At 71.6% G+C, this 21,228-nt stretch overlaps 1 protein-coding gene across 2 annotated transcripts in view; it reads left to right on the forward strand.

Moving 5' to 3' along the window:
• The window catches only part of CCDC136 (coiled-coil domain containing 136), a 39,590-nt gene extending 22,408 nt beyond the window's left edge, over positions 1–17,182 (forward strand). Inside the window, exons 4-9 of one of the 2 annotated variants that reach the window (XM_075924911.1) lie at positions 88–408; positions 8,819–8,936; positions 9,158–9,419; positions 9,502–9,645; positions 13,069–13,171; positions 15,812–17,182. In XM_075924911.1, the coding sequence (XP_075781026.1) occupies positions 88–408; positions 8,819–8,936; positions 9,158–9,419; positions 9,502–9,645; positions 13,069–13,161 (938 nt within the window). In that variant the 3' untranslated portion in view covers positions 13,162–13,171; positions 15,812–17,182. The remainder of the gene's footprint in view (positions 1–87; positions 409–8,818; positions 8,937–9,157; positions 9,420–9,501; positions 9,646–13,068; positions 13,172–15,811) is intronic. The other variant, XM_075924903.1, reaches the window with a different exon arrangement.
• The last annotated feature ends 4,046 nt before the right edge of the window (positions 17,183–21,228 follow it).

Here is a 21,228-nt window from a genome sequence, read left to right on the forward strand (position 1 = left end):
TTGTCCCCCAGGCAGAGGGCAAAGTGAAGGGGCCGTGCTGGCGCTCTGGCGCCCGGCTCTCACCCGGCTCTCCCCCGCCCCATACAGCTCAGATGCGCACGCTGAAGGACGAGTTCAGCACCCTGCAGGAGTCGAAGGAGTCGGAGCTGGAGCAGGTGGAGCGGGAGCTGCGGGAGGCCAACGAGGAGATCCACAGCCTGCGGCTGGAGGCGGAGGAGATGGGGGCCATCCACGAGAACGAGATCGCCGCGCTGCAGGAGCAGCTGTGCCGGCTGCAGGCCGAGCTGCAGCGCATCCAGCAGGTGCGCAACGAGTACGAGACGGAGATCACCACGCTGCGCGCCGAGATCAAGATGAAGGACGGCAGCCGGGCTGAGGGCCACTCTGACGAGGTGGCCAAGCTCCAAGGTACCGTGGCAGGGAGCCCCGCTCAGCTGTGGGGAATGGGGTGGGGGCTCAGCAGGGGCACTCACCCCTCTCTGTCAGTACCGGCCCTGATGCTGCCAGCATGGCACTAGGGGGCTCTGTGCAGGGACAACGGGGGCTCAGCAGGGGGCGCTCACCCCTTGATTCAGTCCAGGCCCATAGGCTACCTGCATGGCACTAGGGGGCTCTGTGCAGGGACAACGGGGACTCAGCAGGGGGCGCTCACCCCTTGATTCAGTCCAGGCCCATAGGCTACCTGCATGGCACTAGGGGGCTCTGTGCAGGGACAACAGGGGCTCAGCAGGGGGCGCTCACCCCTTGATTCAGTCCAGGCCCATAGGCTACCTGCATGGCACTAGAGGGCTCTGTGCAGGGACAACAGGGGCTCAGCAGGGGGCGCTCACCCCTTGATTCAGTCCACACCCATAGGCTACCTGCATGGCACTAGGGGGCTCTGTGCAGGGACAACGGGGACTCAGCAGGGGGCGCTCACCCCTTGATTCAGTCCAGGCCCATAGGCTACCTGCATGGCACTAGGGGGCTCTGTGCAGGGACAACAGGGGCTCAGCAGGGGGCGCTCACCCCTTGATTCAGTCCAGGCCCATAGGCTACCTGCATGGCACTAGAGGGCTCTGTGCAGGGACAACGGGGGCTCAGCAGGGGGCGCTCACCCCTTGATTCAGTCCACACCCATAGGCTACCTGCATGGCACTAGGGGGCTCTGTGCAGGGACAACGGGGACTCAGCAGGGGGCGCTCACCCCTTGATTCAGTCCAGGCCCATAGGCTACCTGCATGGCACTAGGGGGCTCTGTGCAGGGACAACAGGGGCTCAGCAGGGGGCGCTCACCCCTTGATTCAGTCCAGGCCCATAGGCTACCTGCATGGCACTAGAGGGCTCTGTGCAGGGACAACGGGGGCTCAGCAGGGGGCGCTCACCCCTTGATTCAGTCCAGGCCCATAGGCTACCTGCATGGCACTAGGGGGTGCTGTGCTGCAGGGAATGGGGCAGAGGTCTCCTGTGAGCTGCGAGGCACTTCTGGAGTGTGGGTCGGACCATGGGGGACACTCTGAGTGTAGCTCTCCTGTGAGGCAGAATCTGTGAGGGGGTACTGTGGGTGCAGGCCTGGGGAGCGGGCATTGGGGGAGGGGCACTGTGAGTCTCTGTGAGGTGGGGGGATTGTGGGTGGTGGTCTCTGTAGGCTGAACACTTGAGCAGCCACCCAGGAGAGATTCAGATGCCGCCCAGCTGCTTAGCAAAGCGCCCGCACTGCCCACAGCCAGCAGTGTGTGTTTCTACTGGTGCACATCCACACTCGGCTTGGTGCACATCAAATTTATTCCACACATGAAAAAATCCACCCATATAGAAAAGATGAAAGGGAACATTGGCAGTGGGGGGGAGGGTCTTCTCTGAGGAGAGGCCGTGGGAGGCGCTGTGTGTGTCCGTGAGGCGGGGTCGTGAGAGGCGCTGTGGGTGTCCATGAGGCGGGGCCGTGGGAGGCTCTGTGGGTGTCCGTGAGGCAGGGCCGTGGGAAGCTCTGTGGGTGTCCGTGAGGCGAGGCCGTGGGAGGCGCTGTGGGTGTCCGTGAGGCGGGGCCGTGGGAGGCTCTTTGGCTGTCCGTGAGGCAGGGCCGTGGGAGGCGCTGTGGGTGAGCACGAGGCAGGGCCGTGGGAGGCGCTGTGGGTGAGCATGAGGCAGGGCCGTGGGAGGTGCTGTGGGTGTCCGTGAGGCAGGGCCGTGGGAGGCGCTGTGGGTGAGCACGAGGCGGGGCCGTGGGAGGCGCTGTGGGTGAGCAAGAGGCGGGGCCGTGGGAGGCGCTGTGGGTGAGCACGAGGCAGGGCCGAGGGAGGCTCTGTGGGTGAGCACGAGGCAGGGCCGAGGGAGGCTCTGTGGGTGAGCACGAGGCAGGGCCGTGGGAGGCTCTGTGGGTGAGCACGAGGCAGGGCCGTGGGAGGCGCTGTGGGTGAGCATGAGGCAGGGCCGTGGGAGGCGCTGTGGGTGAGCACGAGGCAGGGCCGTGGGAGGCGCTGTGGGTGAGCACGAGGCAGGGCCGTGGGAGGCTCTGTGGGTGAGCACGAGGCGGGGCCGTGGGAGGCGCTGTGGGTGAGCACGAGGCAGGGCCGTGGGAGGCTCTGTGGGTGAGCACGAGGCAGGGCCGTGGGAGGCTCTGTGGGTGAGCACGAGGCAGGGCCGTGGGAGGTGCTGTGGGTGTCCGTGAGGCAGGGCCGTGGGAGGCGCTGTGGGTGAGCACGAGGCGGGGCCGTGGGAGGCGCTGTGGGTGAGCATGAGGCGGGGCCGTGGGAGGCGCTGTGGGTGAGCACGAGGCAGGGCCGTGGGAGGCTCTTTGGGTGTCCGTGAGGCAGGGCCGTGGGAGGCGCTGTGGGTGAGCACGAGGCAGGGCCGTGGGAGGCGCTGTGGGTGAGCACGAGGCAGGGCCGTGGGAGGCGCTGTGGGTGAGCACGAGGCGGGGCCGTGGGAGGCGTTGTGGGTGAGCACGAGGCGGGGCCGTGGGAGGCGCTGTGGGAGAGCACGAGGCGGGGCCGTGGGAGGCGCTGTGGGTGAGCACGAGGCGGGGCCGTGGGAGGCGCTGTGGGTGAGCACGAGGCGGGGCCGTGGGAGGCGCTGTGGGTGAGCACGAGGCGGGGCCGTGCGAGGCGCTGTGGGTGAGCACGAGGCGGGGCCGTGGGAGGCGCTGTGGGTGAGCACGAGGCGGGGCCGTGGGAGGCGCTGTGGGTGAGCACGAGGCGGGGCCGTGGGAGGCGCTGTGGGTGAGCACGAGGCGGGGCCGTGGGAGGCGCTGTGGGTGAGCACGAGGCGGGGCCGTGGGAGGCGCTGTGGGTGAGCACGAGGCGGGGCCGTGGGAGGCGCTGTGGGTGAGCACGAGGCGGGGCCGTGGGAGGCGCTGTGGGTGAGCACGAGGCGGGGCCGTGGGAGGCGCTGTGGGTGTCCGTGAGGCAGGGCCGTGGGAGGCGCTGTGGGTGAGCACGAGGCGGGGCCGTGGGAGGCGCTGTGGGTGAGCACGAGGCGGGGCCGTGGGAGGCGCTGTGGGTGAGCACGAGGCGGGGCCGTGGGAGGCGCTGTGGGTGAGCACGAGGCGGGGCCGTGGGAGGCGCTGTGGGTGAGCACGAGGCGGGGCCGTGGAAGGCGCTGTGGGTGAGCACGAGGCGGGGCCGTGGGAGGCGCTGTGGGTGAGCACGAGCCGGGGCCGTGGGAGGCGCTGTGGGTGAGCACGAGGCGGGGCCGTGGGAGGCGCTGTGGGTGAGCACGAGGCGGGGCCGTGGGAGGCTCTTTGGGTGTCCGTGAGGCAGGGCCGTGGGAGGCGCTGTGGGTGAGCACGAGGCAGGGCCGTGGGAGGCGCTGTGGGTGAGCACGAGGCAGGGCCGTAGGAGGCGCTGTGGGTGAGCACGAGGCAGGGCCGTGGGAGGCGCTGTGGGTGAGCACGAGGCAGGGCCGTGGGAGGCGCTGTGGGTGAGCATGAGGCAGGGCCGTGGGAGGCGCTGTGGGTGAGCACGAGGCAGGGCCGTGGGAGGCGCTGTGGGTGAGCACGAGGCAGGGCCGTGGGAGGCTCTGTGGGTGAGCACGAGGCGGGGCCGTGGGAGGCGCTGTGGGTGAGCACGAGGCAGGGCCGTGGGAGGCTCTGTGGGTGAGCACGAGGCAGGGCCGTGGGAGGCTCTGTGGGTGAGCACGAGGCAGGGCCGTGGGAGGTGCTGTGGGTGTCCGTGAGGCAGGGCCGTGGGAGGCGCTGTGGGTGAGCACGAGGCGGGGCCGTGGGAGGCGCTGTGGGTGAGCATGAGGCGGGGCCGTGGGAGGCGCTGTGGGTGAGCACGAGGCAGGGCCGTGGGAGGCTCTTTGGGTGTCCGTGAGGCAGGGCCGTGGGAGGCGCTGTGGGTGAGCACGAGGCAGGGCCGTGGGAGGCGCTGTGGGTGAGCACGAGGCAGGGCCGTGGGAGGCGCTGTGGGTGAGCACGAGGCGGGGCCGTGGGAGGCGTTGTGGGTGAGCACGAGGCGGGGCCGTGGGAGGCGCTGTGGGTGAGCACGAGGCGGGGCCGTGGGAGGCGCTGTGGGTGAGCACGAGGCGGGGCCGTGGGAGGCGCTGTGGGTGAGCACGAGGCGGGGCCGTGCGAGGCGCTGTGGGTGAGCACGAGGCAGGGCCGTGGGAGGCGCTGTGGGTGAGCACGAGGCGGGGCCGTGGGAGGCGCTGTGGGTGAGCACGAGGCGGGGCCGTGGGAGGCGCTGTGGGTGAGCACGAGGCGGGGCCGTGGGAGGCGCTGTGGGTGAGCACGAGGCGGGGCCGTGGGAGGCGCTGTGGGTGAGCACGAGGCGGGGCCGTGGGAGGCGCTGTGGGTGAGCACGAGGCGGGGCCGTGGGAGGCGCTGTGGGTGAGCACGAGGCGGGGCCGTGGGAGGCGCTGTGGGTGAGCACGAGGCGGGGCCGTGGGAGGCTCTTTGGGTGTCCGTGAGGCAGGGCCGTGGGAGGCGCTGTGGGTGAGCACGAGGCGGGGCCGTGGGAGGCGCTGTGGGTGAGCACGAGGCGGGGCCGTGGGAGGCGCTGTGGGTGAGCACGAGGCAGGGCCGTGGGAGGCGCTGTGGGTGAGCACGAGGCGGGGCCGTGGGAGGCGCTGTGGGTGAGCACGAGGCGGGGCCGTGGAAGGCGCTGTGGGTGAGCACGAGGCGGGGCCGTGGGAGGCGCTGTGGGTGAGCACGAGCCGGGGCCGTGGGAGGCGCTGTGGGTGAGCACGAGGCGGGGCCGTGGGAGGCGCTGTGGGTGAGCACGAGGCGGGGCCGTGGGAGGCTCTTTGGGTGTCCGTGAGGCAGGGCCGTGGGAGGCGCTGTGGGTGAGCACGAGGCAGGGCCGTGGGAGGCGCTGTGGGTGAGCACGAGGCAGGGCCGTAGGAGGCGCTGTGGGTGAGCACGAGGCAGGGCCGTGGGAGGCGCTGTGGGTGAGCACGAGGCAGGGCCGGAGGAGGCGCTGTGGGTGAGCACGAGGCAGGGCCGTGGGAGGCGCTGTGGGTGAGCACGAGGCAGGGCCGTGGGAGGCTCTTTGGGTGTCCGTGAGGCAGGGCCGTGGGAGGCGCTGTGGGTGAGCACGAGGCAGGGCCGTGGGAGGCGCTGTGGGTGAGCACGAGGCGGGGCCGTGGGAGGCGCTGTGGGTGAGCACGAGGCGGGGCCGTGGGAGGCGCTGTGGGTGAGCACGAGGCGGGGCCGTGGGAGGCTCTTTGGGTGTCCGTGAGGCAGGGCCGTGGGAGGCGCTGTGGGTGAGCACGAGGCAGGGCCGTGGGAGGCGCTGTGGGTGAGCACGAGGCAGGGCCGTAGGAGGCGCTGTGGGTGAGCACGAGGCAGGGCCGTGGGAGGCGCTGTGGGTGAGCACGAGGCAGGGCCGTAGGAGGCGCTGTGGGTGAGCACGAGGCAGGGCCGTGGGAGGCGCTGTGGGTGAGCACGAGGCAGGGCCGTGGGAGGCTCTTTGGGTGTCCGTGAGGCAGGGCCGTGGGAGGCGCTGTGGGTGAGCACGAGGCAGGGCCGTAGGAGGCGTTGTGGGTGAGCACGAGGCAGGGCCGTGGAAGGCGCTGTGGGTGAGCACGAGGCAGGGCCGTGGGAGGCTCTTTGGGTGTCCGTGAGGCAGGGCCGTGGGAGGCGCTGTGGGTGAGCACGAGGCAGGGCCGTGGGAGGCGCTGTGGGTGAGCACGAGGCAGGGCCGTGGGAGGAGCTGTGGGTGAGCACGAGGCAGGGCCGTGGGAGGCGCTGTGGGTGAGCACGAGGCAGGGCCGTGGGAGGCGCTGTGGGTGAGCACGAGGCAGGGCCGTGGGAGGCGCTGTGGGTGAGCACGAGGCGGGGCCGTGGGAGGCGCTGTGGGTGAGCACGAGGCGGGGCCGTGGGAGGCGCTGTGGGTGAGCACGAGGCGGGGCCGTGGGAGGCGCTGTGGGTGAGCACGAGGCGGGGCCGTGGGAGGCTCTGTGGGTGAGCACGAGGCGGGGCCGTGGGAGGCTCTGTGGGTGAGCACGAGGCGGGGCCGTGGGAGGCGCTGTGGGTGAGCACGAGGCGGGGCCGTAGGAGGCGCTGTGGGTGAGCACGAGGCAGGGCCGTGGGAGGCGCTGTGGGTGAGCACGAGGCAGGGCCGTAGGAGGCGCTGTGGGTGAGCACGAGGCAGGGCCGTGGGAGGCGCTGTGGGTGAGCAAGAGGCAGGGCCGTGGGAGGCGCTGTGGGTGTCCGTGAGGCAGGGCCGTGGGAGGCTCTTTGGGTGTCCGTGAGGCAGGGCCGTGGGAGGCGCTGTGGGTGAGCACGAGGCAGGGCCGTAGGAGGCGCTGTGGGTGAGCACGAGGCAGGGCCGTGGGAGGCGCTGTGGGTGAGCACGAGGCAGGGCCGTGGGAGGCTCTTTGGGTGTCCGTGAGGCAGGGCCGTGGGAGGCGCTGTGGGTGAGCACGAGGCAGGGCCGTGGGAGGCGCTGTGGGTGAGCACGAGGCAGGGCCGTGGGAGGAGCTGTGGGTGAGCACGAGGCAGGGTCGTGGGAGGCGCTGTGGGTGAGCACAAGGCAGGGCCGTGGGAGGCGCTGTGGGTGAGCACGAGGCAGGGCCGTGGGAGGCGCTGTGGGTGAGCACGAGGCAGGGCCGTGGGAGGCGCTGTGGGTGAGCACGAGGCAGGGCCGTGGGAGGCGCTGTGGGTGAGCACGAGGCGGGGCCGTGGGAGGCGCTGTGGGTGAGCACGAGGCGGGGCCGTGGGAGGCGCTGTGGGTGAGCACGAGGCGGGGCCGTGGGAGGCGCTGTGGGTGAGCACGAGGCGGGGCCGTGGGAGGCGCTGTGGGTGAGCACGAGGCGGGGCCGTGGGAGGCTCTGTGGGTGAGCACGAGGCGGGGCCGTGGGAGGCGCTGTGGGTGAGCACGAGGCGGGGCCGTGGGAGGCGCTGTGGGTGAGCACGAGGCGGGGCCGTGGGAGGCGCTGTGGGTGAGCACGAGGCGGGGCCGTGGGAGGCGCTGTGGGTGAGCACGAGGCGGGGCCGTGGGAGGCGCTGTGGGTGAGCACGAGGCGGGGCCGTGGGAGGCGCTGTGGGTGAGCACGAGGCGGGGCCGTGGGAGGCGCTGTGGGTGAGCACGAGGCGGGGCCGTGGGAGGCGCTGTGGGTGAGCACGAGGCGGGGCCGTGGGAGGCGCTGTGAGTGAGCACGAGGCGGGGCCGTGGGAGGCGCTGTGGGTGAGCACGAGGCGGGGCCGTGGGAGGCGCTGTGAGTGAGCACGAGGCGGGGCCGTGGGAGGCGCTGTGGGTGAGCACGAGGCGGGGCCGTGGGAGGCGCTGTGGGTGAGCACGAGGCGGGGCCGTGGGAGGCGCTGTGGGTGAGCACGAGGCGGGGCCGTGGGAGGCTCTGTGGGTGAGCACGAGGCGGGGCCGTGGAAGGCGCTGTGGGTGAGCACGAGGCGGGGCCGTGGGAGGCGCTGTGGGTGAGCACGAGGCGGGGCCGTGGGAGGCTCTGTGGGTGAGCACGAGGCGGGGCCGTGGGAGGCTCTGTGGGTGAGCACGAGGCGGGGCCGTGGGAGGCTCTGTGGGTGAGCACGAGGCGGGGCCGTGGGAGGCGCTGTGGGTGAGCACGAGGCGGGGCCGTGGGAGGCGCTGTGGGTGAGCACGAGGCGGGGCCGTGGGAGGCGCTGTGGGTGAGCACGAGGCGGGGCCGTGGGAGGCTCTGTGGGTGAGCACGAGGCGGGGCCGTGGGAGGCGCTGTGGGTGAGCACGAGGCGGGGCCGTGGGAGGCTCTGTGGGTGAGCACGAGGCGGGGCCGTGGGAGGCGCTGTGGGTGAGCACGAGGCGGGGCCGTGGGAGGCGCTGTGGGTGAGCACGAGGCAGGGCCGTGGGAGGCGCTGTGGGTGAGCACGAGGCGGGGCCGTGGGAGGCTCTGTGGGTGAGCACGAGGCGGGGCCGTGGGAGGCTCTGTGGGTGAGCACGAGGCGGGGCCGTGGGAGGCGCTGTGGGTGAGCACGAGGCGGGGCCGTGGGAGGCGCTGTGGGTGAGCACGAGGCGGGGCCGTGGGAGGCGCTGTGGGTGAGCACGAGGCGGGGCCGTGGGAGGCTCTGTGGGTGAGCACGAGGCGGGGCCGTGGGAGGCGCTGTGGGTGAGCACGAGGCGGGGCCGTGGGAGGCGCTGTGGGTGAGCACGAGGCGGGGCCGTGGGAGGTTCTGTGGGTGAGCACGAGGCGGGGCCGTGGGAGGCGCTGTGGGTGAGCACGAGGCGGGGCCGTGGGAGGTTCTGTGGGTGAGCACGAGGCGGGGCCGTGGGAGGCGCTGTGGGTGAGCACGAGGCAGGGCCGTGGGAGGCGCTGTGGGTGAGCACGAGGCAGGGTCGTGGGAGGCGCTGTGGGTCTCTGTGAGGCAGGGCCAAGGGGGCTGCAGCCCATGCTGGCTGTGTGTTTTCAGAGGAGCTGCTGTCCCTGCGGGACCGGTACCGGGACTTGTCGGAGGAGTACCAGACCCTGCAGGAGGGCAACAAGGTCCTGGTGCACCAGCTGGAGAACCTGGAGGCCCAGCGATACAGGTAATGGGGCAGGGAGGGGCAGCAGTGCCGGGGGCCCAGCCTCGGACCCCAGGCGACCGCAGGGCTCAGGCCCTGCCTCCTCCCCATGGCCGAGGCTTGGGGCAGGCCCCATATCAGAGCAGCACTGGGCTGTTCTGGGCCGGGCTAGGCGCTTGCCCCCGCGGGCCAGGCCAGGCCAGGAGCGGCTCAGCAGTCTGCCCGGCCCCGGGCTCTCGTTCCAGAGCCAGGAGCAGGTCGGAAGAGTCTCACAAGTCGACGGATTCGGACGTGGCCCATCTCCCGGTGCGCCGGACCCTGTCTCCCCGGCGCGGCAGCCCCCGCCTGAGCGGCAGCGTCTCCTTCAAGACCGAGGACGACATCAAAACCATCCGAGCCCCCACCCGCAAGGAGCCCCCGAGTCAGGAGGAGGAGTCCGATTCCGAGCTCAGCCTGCGCTTCCAGATCCAGAGCCAGGAGGAGAAGGTGCACCTGGCCCAGAGCAAGGTACTGGAGCCAGGCCTGGCCTGCGGGCTCCTGCGTCCCCAGCCGCCCCGGCCTCGCTCATGCGCCTCTCCCTGCCCGGCAGTGCGACAGCATGCAGAGCGAGCTGCAGGAGCTGCAGCGGCAGTACCAGGCCATCCAGCGGGAGCGGCAGCAGCTGCAGGAGGAGCTGAGGCAGTGCCGGGCGGAAATCCAGAGACTCAAAGGCTGCAGCCCCGCCGACGGCCGGGTAGGTGGGCCAGGGCGAGGCCGCACACCCGCAGGCAGTGACAGCCGTGGGGCCACGCCGCACTCCCGTGGGCCAGGGCGAGGCCGCACACCCGCAGGCAGGGACAGCCGCGGGGCCACGCCGCACTCCCGTGGGCCAGGGCGAGGCCGCAAACCCGCAGGCAGGGACAGCCGCGGGGCCACGCCGCACTCCCGTGGGCCAGGGCGAGGCCGCAAACCCGCAGGCAGGGACAGCCGCGGGGCCACGCCGCACTCCCGTGGGCCAGGGCGAGGCCGCACACCCGCAGGCAGGGACAGCCGCGGGGCCACGCCGCACTCCCGTGGGCCAGGGCGAGGCCGCACACCCGCAGGCAGTGACAGCCGCGGGGCCACGCCGCACTCCCGTGGGCCAGGGCGAGGCCGCACACCCGCAGGCAGGGACAGCCGCGGGGCCACACCGCACTCCCGTGGGCCAGGGCGAGGCCGCACACCCGCAGGCAGGGACAGCCGTGGGGCCACACCGCACTCCCGTGGGCCAGGGCGAGGCCGCACACCCGCAGGCAGGGACAGCCGTGGGGCCACGCCGCACTCCCGTGGGCCAGGGCGAGGCCGCACACCCGAAGGCAGGGACAGCCGTGGGGCCACGCCGCACTCCCGTGGGCCAGGGCAGAGGCTGCACACCCGCAGGCAGGGACAGCCGTGGGGCCACGCCGCACTCCCGTGGGCCAGGGCGAGGCCGCACACCCGCAGGCAGGGACAGCCGTGGGGCCACGCCGCACTCCCGTGGGCCAGGGCGAGGCCGCACACCCGCAGGCAGGGACAGCCGTGGGGCCACGCCGCACTCCCGTGGGCCAGGGCGAGGCCGCACACCCGCAGGCAGGGACAGCCGTGGAGCCACGCCGCACTCCCGTGGGCCAGGGCGAGGCCGCACACCCGCAGGCAGGGACAGCCGTGGGGCCACACCGCACTCCCGTGGGCCAGGGCGAGGCCGCACACCCGCAGGCAGGGACAGCCGCGGGGCCACGCCGCACTCCCGTGGGCCAGGGCGAGGCCGCACACCCGCAGGCAGGGACAGCCGCGGGGCCACGCCGCACTCCCGTGGGCCAGGGCGAGGCCGCACACCCGCAGGCAGGGATAGCCGCGGGGCCACGCCGCACTCCCGTGGGCCAGGGCGAGGCCGCAAACCCGCAGGCAGGGACAGCCGTGGGGCCACGCCGCACTCCCGTGGGCCAGGGCGAGGCCGCACACCCGAAGGCAGGGACAGCCGCGGGGCCACGCCGCACTCCCGTGGGCCAGGGCGAGGCCGCACACCCGCAGGCAGGGACAGCCGTGGGGCCACGCCGCACTCCCGTGGGCCAGGGCGAGGCCGCACACCCGCAGGCAGGGACAGCCGTGGGGCCACGCCGCACTCCCGTGGGCCAGGGCGAGGCCGCACACCCGCAGGCAGGGACAGCCGCGGGGCCACGCCGCACTCCCGTGGGCCAGGGCGAGGCCGCAAACCCGCAGGCAGGGACAGCCGCGGGGCCACGCCGCACTCCCGTGGGCCAGGGCGAGGCCGCAAACCCGCAGGCAGGGACAGCCGCGGGGCCACGCCGCACTCCCGTGGGCCAGGGCGAGGCCGCACACCCGCAGGCAGGGACAGCCGCGGGGCCACGCCGCACTCCCGTGGGCCAGGGCGAGGCCGCACACCCGCAGGCAGTGACAGCCGCGGGGCCACGCCGCACTCCCGTGGGCCAGGGCGAGGCCGCACACCCGCAGGCAGGGACAGCCGCGGGGCCACACCGCACTCCCGTGGGCCAGGGCGAGGCCGCACACCCGCAGGCAGGGACAGCCGTGGGGCCACACCGCACTCCCGTGGGCCAGGGCGAGGCCGCACACCCGCAGGCAGGGACAGCCGTGGGGCCACGCCGCACTCCCGTGGGCCAGGGCGAGGCCGCACACCCGAAGGCAGGGACAGCCGCGGGGCCACGCCGCACTCCCGTGGGCCAGGGCGAGGCCGCACACCCGCAGGCAGGGACAGCCGTGGGGCCACGCCGCACTCCCGTGGGCCAGGGCGAGGCCGCACACCCGCAGGCAGGGACAGCCGTGGGGCCACGCCGCACTCCCGTGGGCCAGGGCGAGGCCGCACACCCGCAGGCAGGGACAGCCGTGGGGCCACGCCGCACTCCCGTGGGCCAGGGCGAGGCCGCACACCCGCAGGCAGGGACAGCCGTGGGGCCACACCGCACTCCCGTTGGCCAGGGCAGAGGCCGCACACCCAAAGGCAGGGACAGCCGTGGGGCCACGCCGCACTCCCGTGGGCCAGGGCGAGGCCGCACACCCGCAGGCAGGGACAGCCGCGGGGCCACACCGCACTCCCGTGGGCCAGGGCGAGGCCGCACACCCGCAGGCAGGGACAGCCGCGGGGCCACGCCGCACTCCCGTGGGCCAGGGCGAGGCCGCAAACCCGCAGGCAGGGACAGCCGTGGGGCCACACCGCACTCCCGTGGGCCAGGGCGAGGCCGCACACCCGCAGGCAGGGACAGCCGTGGGGCCACGCCGCACTCCCGTGGGCCAGGGCGAGGCCGCACACCCGCAGGCAGGGACAGCCGCAGGGCCACGCTGCACTCCCGTGGGCCAGGGCGAGGCCGCACACCCGCAGGCAGGGACAGCCGTGGGGCCACGCCGCACTCCCGTGGGCCAGGGCGAGGCCGCAAACCCGCAGGCAGGGACAGCCGTGGGGCCACGCCGCACTCCCGTGGGCCAGGGCGAGGCCGCAAACCCGCAGGCAGGGACAGCCGTGGGGCCACGCCGCACTCCCGTGGGCCAGGGCGAGGCCGCACACCCGCAGGCAGGGACAGCCGTGGGGCCACGCCGCACTCCCGTGGGCCAGGGCGAGGCCGCACACCCGCAGGCAGGGACAGCCGCAGGGCCACGCTGCACTCCCGTGGGCCAGGCCTCGTGGGCGATACTAGGCCACGCTGCCGCCTGGCTTGGGGTAGCCGTGCCCACCACGTTCCCACAGCCCCGTCCGCGGCTGGACCCCTCCAGGCAGGCTCCGGTCTGCGTCGCAGGGGGCGCGGCCGCGGGCAGCCTGCGGGCGAGCTGAGGAGGGGCGCTAGGGGGGCCACGGCAGGAGCCAGTGCCCCTGGCGTGGGAGCTGCTAGCCGGGCGCAGGAGCTGCCTGGCCCCCTGACGGAGATGGCTGGTCTGTTGCGCTGGAGCTGGGGCTCGTGTGGATGCGCGGGAAGCATCTGGTGCCGATTGGGCCGAGCCCCCACCCCGGCAAAGCCTCAGTCCCCCCCGCAGGAGCCCCGCGTGGCCATGCGGCTTGGCTCCCCGCCGGGGCAGACGGGAGGCAGAGGGCAGCCAGCCTGCCACGTAACCTCTCTTTTCTCTCCCCTCTTCTCCATCCATCCCCCGGCCTGCGGCTGCCGCCTCATCCCATTCCCCGCTCTCCCCCCAGAGCCGCCCCGCCCCCGAGATCTCCCTGCCCCTCATAGGACTGGTGGTTATAGTAGCTCTGCTCTGGTGCTGGTGGGCCGAGACCGCCTCCTAATGCCGCTCAGGTACGGGTACCTCGCCGTCCCCCTGCCTGGCCTGGCCCCGCTTGGCTCCCCTGCATGGCAGAGCCGGCTGCTCCGCTCCCTCCGCTGCTTTGTGCCTGATCCCGCCCACCGCTCTCCATCTGCCCCACGCGCCCCCCCGGATCCCTACGCTGACCCTACAGGCGGGGCGCCCCCCCCGGATCCCTACGCTGACCCTACAGGCGGGGCACCCCCCAGATCCCTACGCTGACCCTACAGGCGGGGCACCCCCCCCGGATCCCTACGCTGACCCTACAGGCGGGGCACCCCCCAGATCCCTACGCTGACCCTACAGGCGGGGCACCCCCCCGGATCCCTACGCTGACCCTACAGGCGGGGCACCCCCCCCCCGGATCCCTACGCTGACCCTACAGGCGGGGCACCCCCCCAGATCCCTACGCTGACCCTACAGGCGGGGCACCCCCCCCGGATCCCTACGCTGACCCTACAGGCGGGGCACCCCCCCCGGATCCCTACGCTGACCCTACAGGCAGGGCACCCCCCCAGATCCCTACGCTGACCCTACAGGCGGGGCACCCCCCCCGGATCCCTACGCTGACCCTACAGGCGGGGCACCCCCCCCGAATCCCTACGCTGACCCTACAGGCGGGGCACCCTCCCCGGATCCCTACGCTGACCCTACAGGCGGGGCACCCCCCCCGGATCCCTACGCTGACCCTACAGGCGGGGCACCCCCCCAGATCCATACGCTGACCCTACAGGCGGGGCACCCTCCCCGGATCCCTACGCTGACCCTACAGGCGGGGCACCCCCCCAGATCCCTACGCTGACCCTACAGGTGGGGCACCCCCCGAATCCCTACGCTGACCCTACAGGCGGGGCGCCCTCCCCAGATCCCTACGCTGACCCTACAGGTGGGGCACCCCCCGAATCCCTACGCTGACCCTACAGGCGGGGTGCCCCCCCCGGATCCCTACGCTGACCCTACAGGCGGGGCACCCCCCGAATCCCTACGCTGACCCTACAGGCGGGGCGCCCCCCCCAGATCCCTACGCTAACCCTACAGGCGGGGTGCCCCCCCCGGATCCCTACGCTGACCCTACAGGCGGGGCACCCCCCGAATCCCTACGCTGACCCTACAGGCGGGGCGCCCCCCCCGGATCCCTACGCTGACCCTACAGGCGGGGCACCCCCCGAATCCCTACGCTGACCCTACAGGCGGGGCGCCCCCCCCAGATCCCTACGCTGACCCTACAGGTGGGGCACCCCCCGAATCCCTACGCTGACCCTACAGGCGGGGCACCCCCCCCCCGGATCCCTACGCTGACCCTACAGGCGGGGTGCCCCCCCCAGATCCCTACACTGACCCTACAGGCGGGGTCCCCCCCCCCGGATCCCTACGCTGACCCTACAGGCGGGGCACCCCCCCCCCCGGATCCCTACGCTGACCCTACAGGCGGGGTGCCCCCCCCAGATCCCTACGCTGACCCTACAGGCGGGGTCCCCCCCCCCGGATCCCTACGCTGACCCTACAGGCGGGGCACCCCCCCCCGGATCCCTACGCTGACCCTACAGGCGGGGCACCCCCCCCCCGGATCCCTACGCTGACCCTACAGGCGGGGTGCCCCCCCCAGATCCCTACACTGACCCTACAGGCGGGGCACCCCCCCCCCCCGGATCCCTACGCTGACCCTACAGGCGGGGTGCCCCCCCCAGATCCCTACGCTGACCCTACAGGCGGGGTGCCCCCCCCAGATCCCTACGCTGACCCTACAGGCGGGGCACCCCCCCCCCCGGATCCCTAGGCTGACCCTACAGGCGGGGTGCCCCCCCCCCCGGATCCCTAGGCTGACCCTACAGGCAGGGCGCCCCCCCCCCCCCGCTGCTGAGGGCAGTAGGTGCCCCCGTGGGAGCCTGGCACTGCCCCTGCGTGGGGGTGCATGGTGCTGGGGTAACCATTTCCCTGCGGCCACCCCTGCTCTTCCTGCCCGGCTGAGCAGGGCCTGTGCCCCGGGTGGCCAGCAGGGGGCGCTGTGCAGGGGGAGCCTTCCAGGGGCATCAGTACTGAGGGGTGACGCCCTCAGCCCGGCTGCCAGCGTGCCAGGCGCTCCCCAGCCCGGGGCCTGGGAGAGGGTAGAGCTGCCCAGCATGGGGGCCCTGCCCTTGGGAGAGGCGTTGGCATCCCTGGCAAAGCCCGCTGAGTGCCCGGTGCGGGGTGGGGGGGAAGTTCAGCGGGAGCCCCCTCGCCAAGCAGCCAAGCCCCCCGCATGCTGCAGACCCCTCACCATCCTCCCACCGCTCCATGGGGGCTTCCCAGGACTCAGCCTTTGTGCCCGCCGGAGCTCGGGGGACAGAGCGTTGGCATCCCAGAGGGCGGGGAGCCAGGGGGCTGGGCGAGGGCAGGGGCGGGCAGCCCGCCTCTGGGGAGGGGGAGTGTGACAGCGAGAGACCCTGTCTCCCCAGGGAAGGCGCCCCCCAGCTGTTAGCCGCTTGCCTGCTGGCTTGGCCCGGGGGGCATTTGGAATGGGGGCCCCAGCAGGTACCTCCCAGCCTGGCACCACCCTGCAGCCGCTGAGCGGCCAGGCGGGGCCGGGGGCAGCTGTCCATGGAGGCGGGGGAGGGCTGCGGGGCACGGCACTGACCCCCATCTCTGCCCCACAGGTCCCGGCCGGGGGGCTGAAGCCCATCATCCTCTTCGCAGCCATTGCCGCCGCCTTGCTCCTGTACCCCTGCCTGAAGAGGTCCTGCACGAGGTCCATGCCAGCCTGAGGGGCTGTGCCCGGGCCCACAGGCCCCGCTCCCTGCCCCCACAGCCTGCTGCAACTGGGGGGGCTGAGACCTCTGTCCTAGCCCCCCCAGCACCTGGAGGCCTCCCACCCTGGCCAGCCCTGCCATGGCAGTACCCCTCCTCCCCCCGGGTTACTGCCCTCATGCATCAGCGCTCTGGGGCAGGGACAGTCTGTGGGGCAGGGAAGGGAGACTCAAGCCCCCACCGCTGGGCCCAGGTTGCTGTTCTGTGGGTGCATGGATGGGGAGTGGCTGATAGAGGGGGTGGGCTGCAGGCTCCGTGGGGCTCCCCCTTGGCTCATGGCACCAGGCTAGTGCGGGGGAGCGTTGTCCAAGGGGTCCCTGCACATCAGCTCCCCAAGTACAACCTGCTCCAATGGAGATCTGGCCCCGCCCTGACCCACACACCTCCCCCCACCCATCCCTGCCACGGGGCATCTGGGATCCCCTGCCAGGCCCTCACGGCCACAGAGCAGCATGGCCTCGGGCGAGCAGCCCCCAGACGGGGAGTGGGCGGGACAGGCACCAGTCTGCCAGGGGTGGTGCCAGGTGTCCTGGGCTGGGCACAGACCCCCGCCCCTCCCCAGTCACCCCCACCCCCTAGCCCCTCTCCCACAAACCCTGCCTCTGCTGGCGGCACGCCCCAGGGCCCCGGCCTTGGCGGGACCCACCGCAATAAACGGGCACCCCCGGGGGCCACATGGTGCTTGGGGCAGGGGCAGGGCTGGGCCCGAGCTGTTAGCTGGCAAGAGTTGCGATCTGTCTCGCCACGCGGGCGCTGCGTCCCCGGCGCCAGTCCCTCTGGAGAGCTTCTGTCTTTCTTTCCACTGATTCCTTAATTAAGTGAGCGCCCCCCCCCCCACCGTTTCCCAGCGGCTGCCACCCCTTTGCCCGAGGGCCCCCCTACAGACCTGCCCTGTCACGTCCCTGGCCAGGCTGGTGCACTCATCTGCCCCCGCATGCAAGCCGTGGCTGCTGGCTGGGGGTGGCGTTTGCACACTCACTGGTGCCACGAGGCCCATGAACCATTGGCCCACATGGGCAGGGCAGGGCCTATGAAGGGAAGGAGGATCTCTGGGGTGGGGGGGAGCCCGCTGCCCCAGCTGCCAACTTCCGTCCCTGCCCACCCTGCTCTCTGGTCAGGGCTGGGGCCGCGGCTGCCCCCCAAGTGGCGGGCCTGCGGGCGCTCCCTCTGCGTGGCTGTTCCGTTGTAACTTAGTAAAAGAACTTTCTAAACCCACGGAGCCCTGGATCTGTCCTGGGGGTCGCCGCGGCGGGGTGGGGGCCGAGCCGGACTCACACTGCGCCGGGGGGGGGGGGGGAACCAGACCTCTGGGGAGGGGGTCTGTCCTTCAGGGGAGCCTCCAGCTGCTCCGAAGCCCTGGGCCAGCACCCTGCTCTGGGGAAGTCGATGGGAAACGTTGCCAACTGCAAGCGTGGGCTGTGGCCACGATGGCCCAGATGCCGTGGGGATGGGCACCAGCTAAGGCAGCGTAAAGCCAAACCCGGCATCAGCTCCTGGCTGGGGGTGTTGCTGGGCCCATTAGGGAGCTACCTGGAGGCACCCTGGCATCACCCCCTCCGGGCGTAACTGTCCCCCGCCACTGCTTCCCCCAGCCCCAGGCTCCTAGCCCGGCCTGGCCTTGTCCAGCCCCTCCTGTGCAGACTCAAGGCCAGGTCCTGGCCAGTTGCCCCTCACGCAGCGGAGAGCCGGGCGGGCCTGGGGACCGGGGCCAGCTGGGCTACGAAGCGCTGGCTCCCGTCCAGCTCCCTACTCCTCCCCCCGTGGCCGGAGGCTGCTCAGGGAGCCCCCGCCGGGCCAGCTGCGGAGGGGATGGCCGGCTGGCAAAGTGCCTCTCGCCAGCCCCAACCCCCTCCCGGGCTCTGCCCCCCTGCGGGGGCGAGGGCCCACCTGGCCTGGCACCGCACGCAGCACAGCGTGTTCTCTGCCGCTGGCAGGCAGCGTGTTCCTCAGCCGGGCCCGCGGCCGCCGGGTGCTTTGGGCCAGCGCTCAGCTGCTATATTGAGCTGCCGGGGTCAGGCACAGGGCGTGTCCGACGGTGCCAGGCTCCCGGGCTGGGCCCCCCCCCACGCCAGGGCTTGGGGGGCTGAGTGTGAGAGGCTGGGGCCCCCCAGGATGAGAATTCGCACCGTGCTGCCCCCCCAGGCTGCGTCGCCCCCACAACCGGCTCTCGGTTCTCAGCCTGGTCCTAACGCTCACTGGCTGAACCGCTTCCCTCTGTGCCCCACTGCCGGAGCAATCGCCCCAGAGCACCCCCACCTGCCAGGCTTGCCCCAGAGCCAGCTGCCCAGCCGGGGGGGGGAGCAGAGGGCCCCCTGACCCTGCCCACGGAGGCTCAGTGGGGGCCGGTGGCTGGGGGGATACCGGCCCCAGAGCGGTGAAGAGATGGCTCCCCGGGGGTGGGTAGGCTGGTGCCGCGCAGGGGCTGTGCCCGGGCGGCTGGGGCAGAGCCCGCCTGGCCCTCGGCTGGGACTCTCTCTAACGGGCTGGGGGAGGGGCTGCCCGGAGAGGAGGGATGCTTTGCCCAGCCCGCTGCCTGGGTGAGCTCCCCAGAGGGGCTGGAGCAGGCGGAGCCCTGGAAGCACCTGCCCGAGGGGGTGGCGGTGGCCCCTGGGGAGCTGGGCCCCAACCGCCCCTGGAGGAGCAAGCAGAGCGCCTGGATCGGCCTGGGCCCCTGCCAGCGGGGGGGGTCAGTTCTGTGGGGGCAGAGCCGTGGCAAGGCTGAGGGTGCACACCCCGCCCCAGGCCACACACAGACACCTACCCCTGTTCTGTCTCTCCCCACTGTCACAAAGCCAGAGGACCTGCCCTGCTCAGCATGTACAAGACTTGCAGCCATCGTCTTCCTCCCCTCCCCTCCCCCGTCAGGGCCAGGCTCCTGGCGCCCGGTGCTGCCCACGCACAGAGGGGCCGATACGCCGGAGGGGGGAGTGTCGCCAGCAGTGGGGATGGCAGGGTGCTCCTGGGCTGGCGGAGCTGGTGGGAGGGCAGGGTGATGGTGGCGGCGGTGGGCTGGGGGAAAGGTGATGGTGTCAGCGGTGGGATGGGGCTCGGCCGCAAGGAGCACGCAGCTGAGCCTAAGGCAGGACCTGGATGCTGCTGTAGGGCACAAGGAGGGAGAGAGAGGTGGGCAGAACCGCCTGCTACCCCAGCGGGAGGCAGGAATTGGGGCGGTCACTCCATAGCAGATGGGGCAGACGCCAGAGGGGCACTGGCACAGCGCCACCCCTCTCACTTGCTCCTAAAAACCTCAGAGAATGGAGAGTCCACAACCCCCCTAGGCAATCCATTCCAGTGCCTAACCCCCCCGACACCCCAACCTCACCCTTCCTCCCGTCAGCCCCTTGCTCCAGCCTCAGCGGTGCCGGAAAACCGTTCTCACGCCTGCCTCGTCTTCCCTTCTCCCGACTCGACACCCCCCTCGGTTCAACCTTGCCCGTGGCGCGCGGGTTCTAGACCTGGCTCTCCTCTGGGCTTTCTCCACTTTGCCCCCCTCTTTCCCTCCACGTGGCCCCGCAGCGGGACCCAGGCCTCCAGCCGAGGCCTCGTCAGCACGGAGCAGAGGGGGAACGACGGCTCGGGTCCCAGAACGAGGTCGGCTTTTTTAGCAACCCCGTCACACTCTTGACTCATATTTAGCTCCTGAGCCGCTCTGACGCCTCCGTCCCAGGCAGGCCTTTGCCATTTAGCATGTGTGTAATGGATTGTGTCTTCTTAAGTGGAGCACTTGGCATTTCTCCTGACAATGTCCCATTGACTCAGCCCCTTTCTCCAGGTCCTGCTTTATTTTAATCCGGGGCGCCAAGGCACCCGCAACCCCTCCCAGCTTGGCCCCCTCTGCAAACTTTGGTAAGTGTGTTCTCTGGGCCATTATCTAAATCATTGATGAGGCTATTGAACAGAACTGGAAGCAGAACGCAGCCCTGCGGGACTCTGCTCTTCCAGCACGACCAGGAGCCATTAATAACTACTCTCCGGGAACAGTTTTCCAAGAGGTTCTGCGCCCTCCGGAGAGTCGCTCCGTCCAGGCGGTTTCCCTCCTTTGTTTTCGTGAGCGTTTCTCCGGTTTAGTCGCTCACGGATCCCTTTTCAACGGGAAAGAATTTCGCGGAACCCCCTCAGAACAGCCTCCCGTCTGCAGCTGAGAAAGCAGAGCACAAATAAGTAATAAACAAATGCGAAACGAGGTCAGGAGCTCAACCTTCACTTTAATTGCAACATAGTTAAAAACAAAAATCACCCTGAATGGGTACAACGGTTTTGTACATCGGAAAACGTTATTGTAACGGTGTGATGGCGCGTTGGGGTGTCCCCGATCCTGCACCCCCAGAGCCCCAGACCAGTCTCCACCAGCCAGGAGAATAGAGAATAGAATAGGGGTGGATTGATTTTGCAGAATAAGGCACAGCACAGACAGGATGTGGCTACCGGGGGCAGGATGGCTCATGTCCCTAGGGTTAGGGTCCATCACCCCTAACCCCCAGCTTATCCTGTTCTCTCCATGCGTCCTAGACAGCAACTGCCTCCCCCCAAGGCCTCCCCCCAGCCCCGTGCTGGTCTCCCTTTGTCTCTCTCCCTGGGAGGCTGGGTTAATACCCATGTGGGTGAGTCGGTGGGAATCTCCCATCGCCGCGCAGGGGGACCCCGGGTTACAGAGCAGACAGCCCCCCCACTACGCCCCCAATGGAATTTTCTGGTGGAACCCCGGGCTTCCACGGGACGCCACGCGGGAAACGCTGTCTGGGTCAAACGCCGTAGGGAAGCCAAGACAGACCCCAGCTGAGTGTCTGTCCCATCTACCTCCGCACGGTGCTGCATGAACTCTCCTTGCGCCTGTCCCCCTCTCCCTCGCGGCGGGATACCCGGGCACGTTTCCACCCAGCAGGCAGGGGGCTGGGCACGCCCGGCGCGGCTCCGGCCCACAGGCCGCAGCAGCCTGTGGGGTGACGGTCCCCAGTGCCTGGCGGGAATGTGCAAAGGGCGCAGAGTATTTCTGGCTGCTGATGCCTGGCCGGCTCTGACTCGGCCCTGTATTAATAGCGGCCCCGGCTCGAGTTCCCTCTCTTCCCGGCCATTCAGGAATCCCAGGCAGCCAGGCAGCCGAGGCCCGCCCCCTCCCCCACTGCCAGGGCTGGGACGGCAGCCTGGAAGTAACGCGGCCTGGTGGGGTGGCTCCATGGGACCCGGTCCAGCCTCCTGGTGCCTCCCTGCCCACCCCCCTCCCACAGAAAGCCCCCCCCCCCTCAATAGTCATCCCTGGACAGGGGTG

This window comes from Pelodiscus sinensis, chromosome 1 (genome assembly GCF_049634645.1).
Source record: "Pelodiscus sinensis isolate JC-2024 chromosome 1, ASM4963464v1, whole genome shotgun sequence".
Lineage (NCBI taxonomy): Eukaryota > Metazoa > Chordata > Testudines > Trionychidae > Pelodiscus > Pelodiscus sinensis.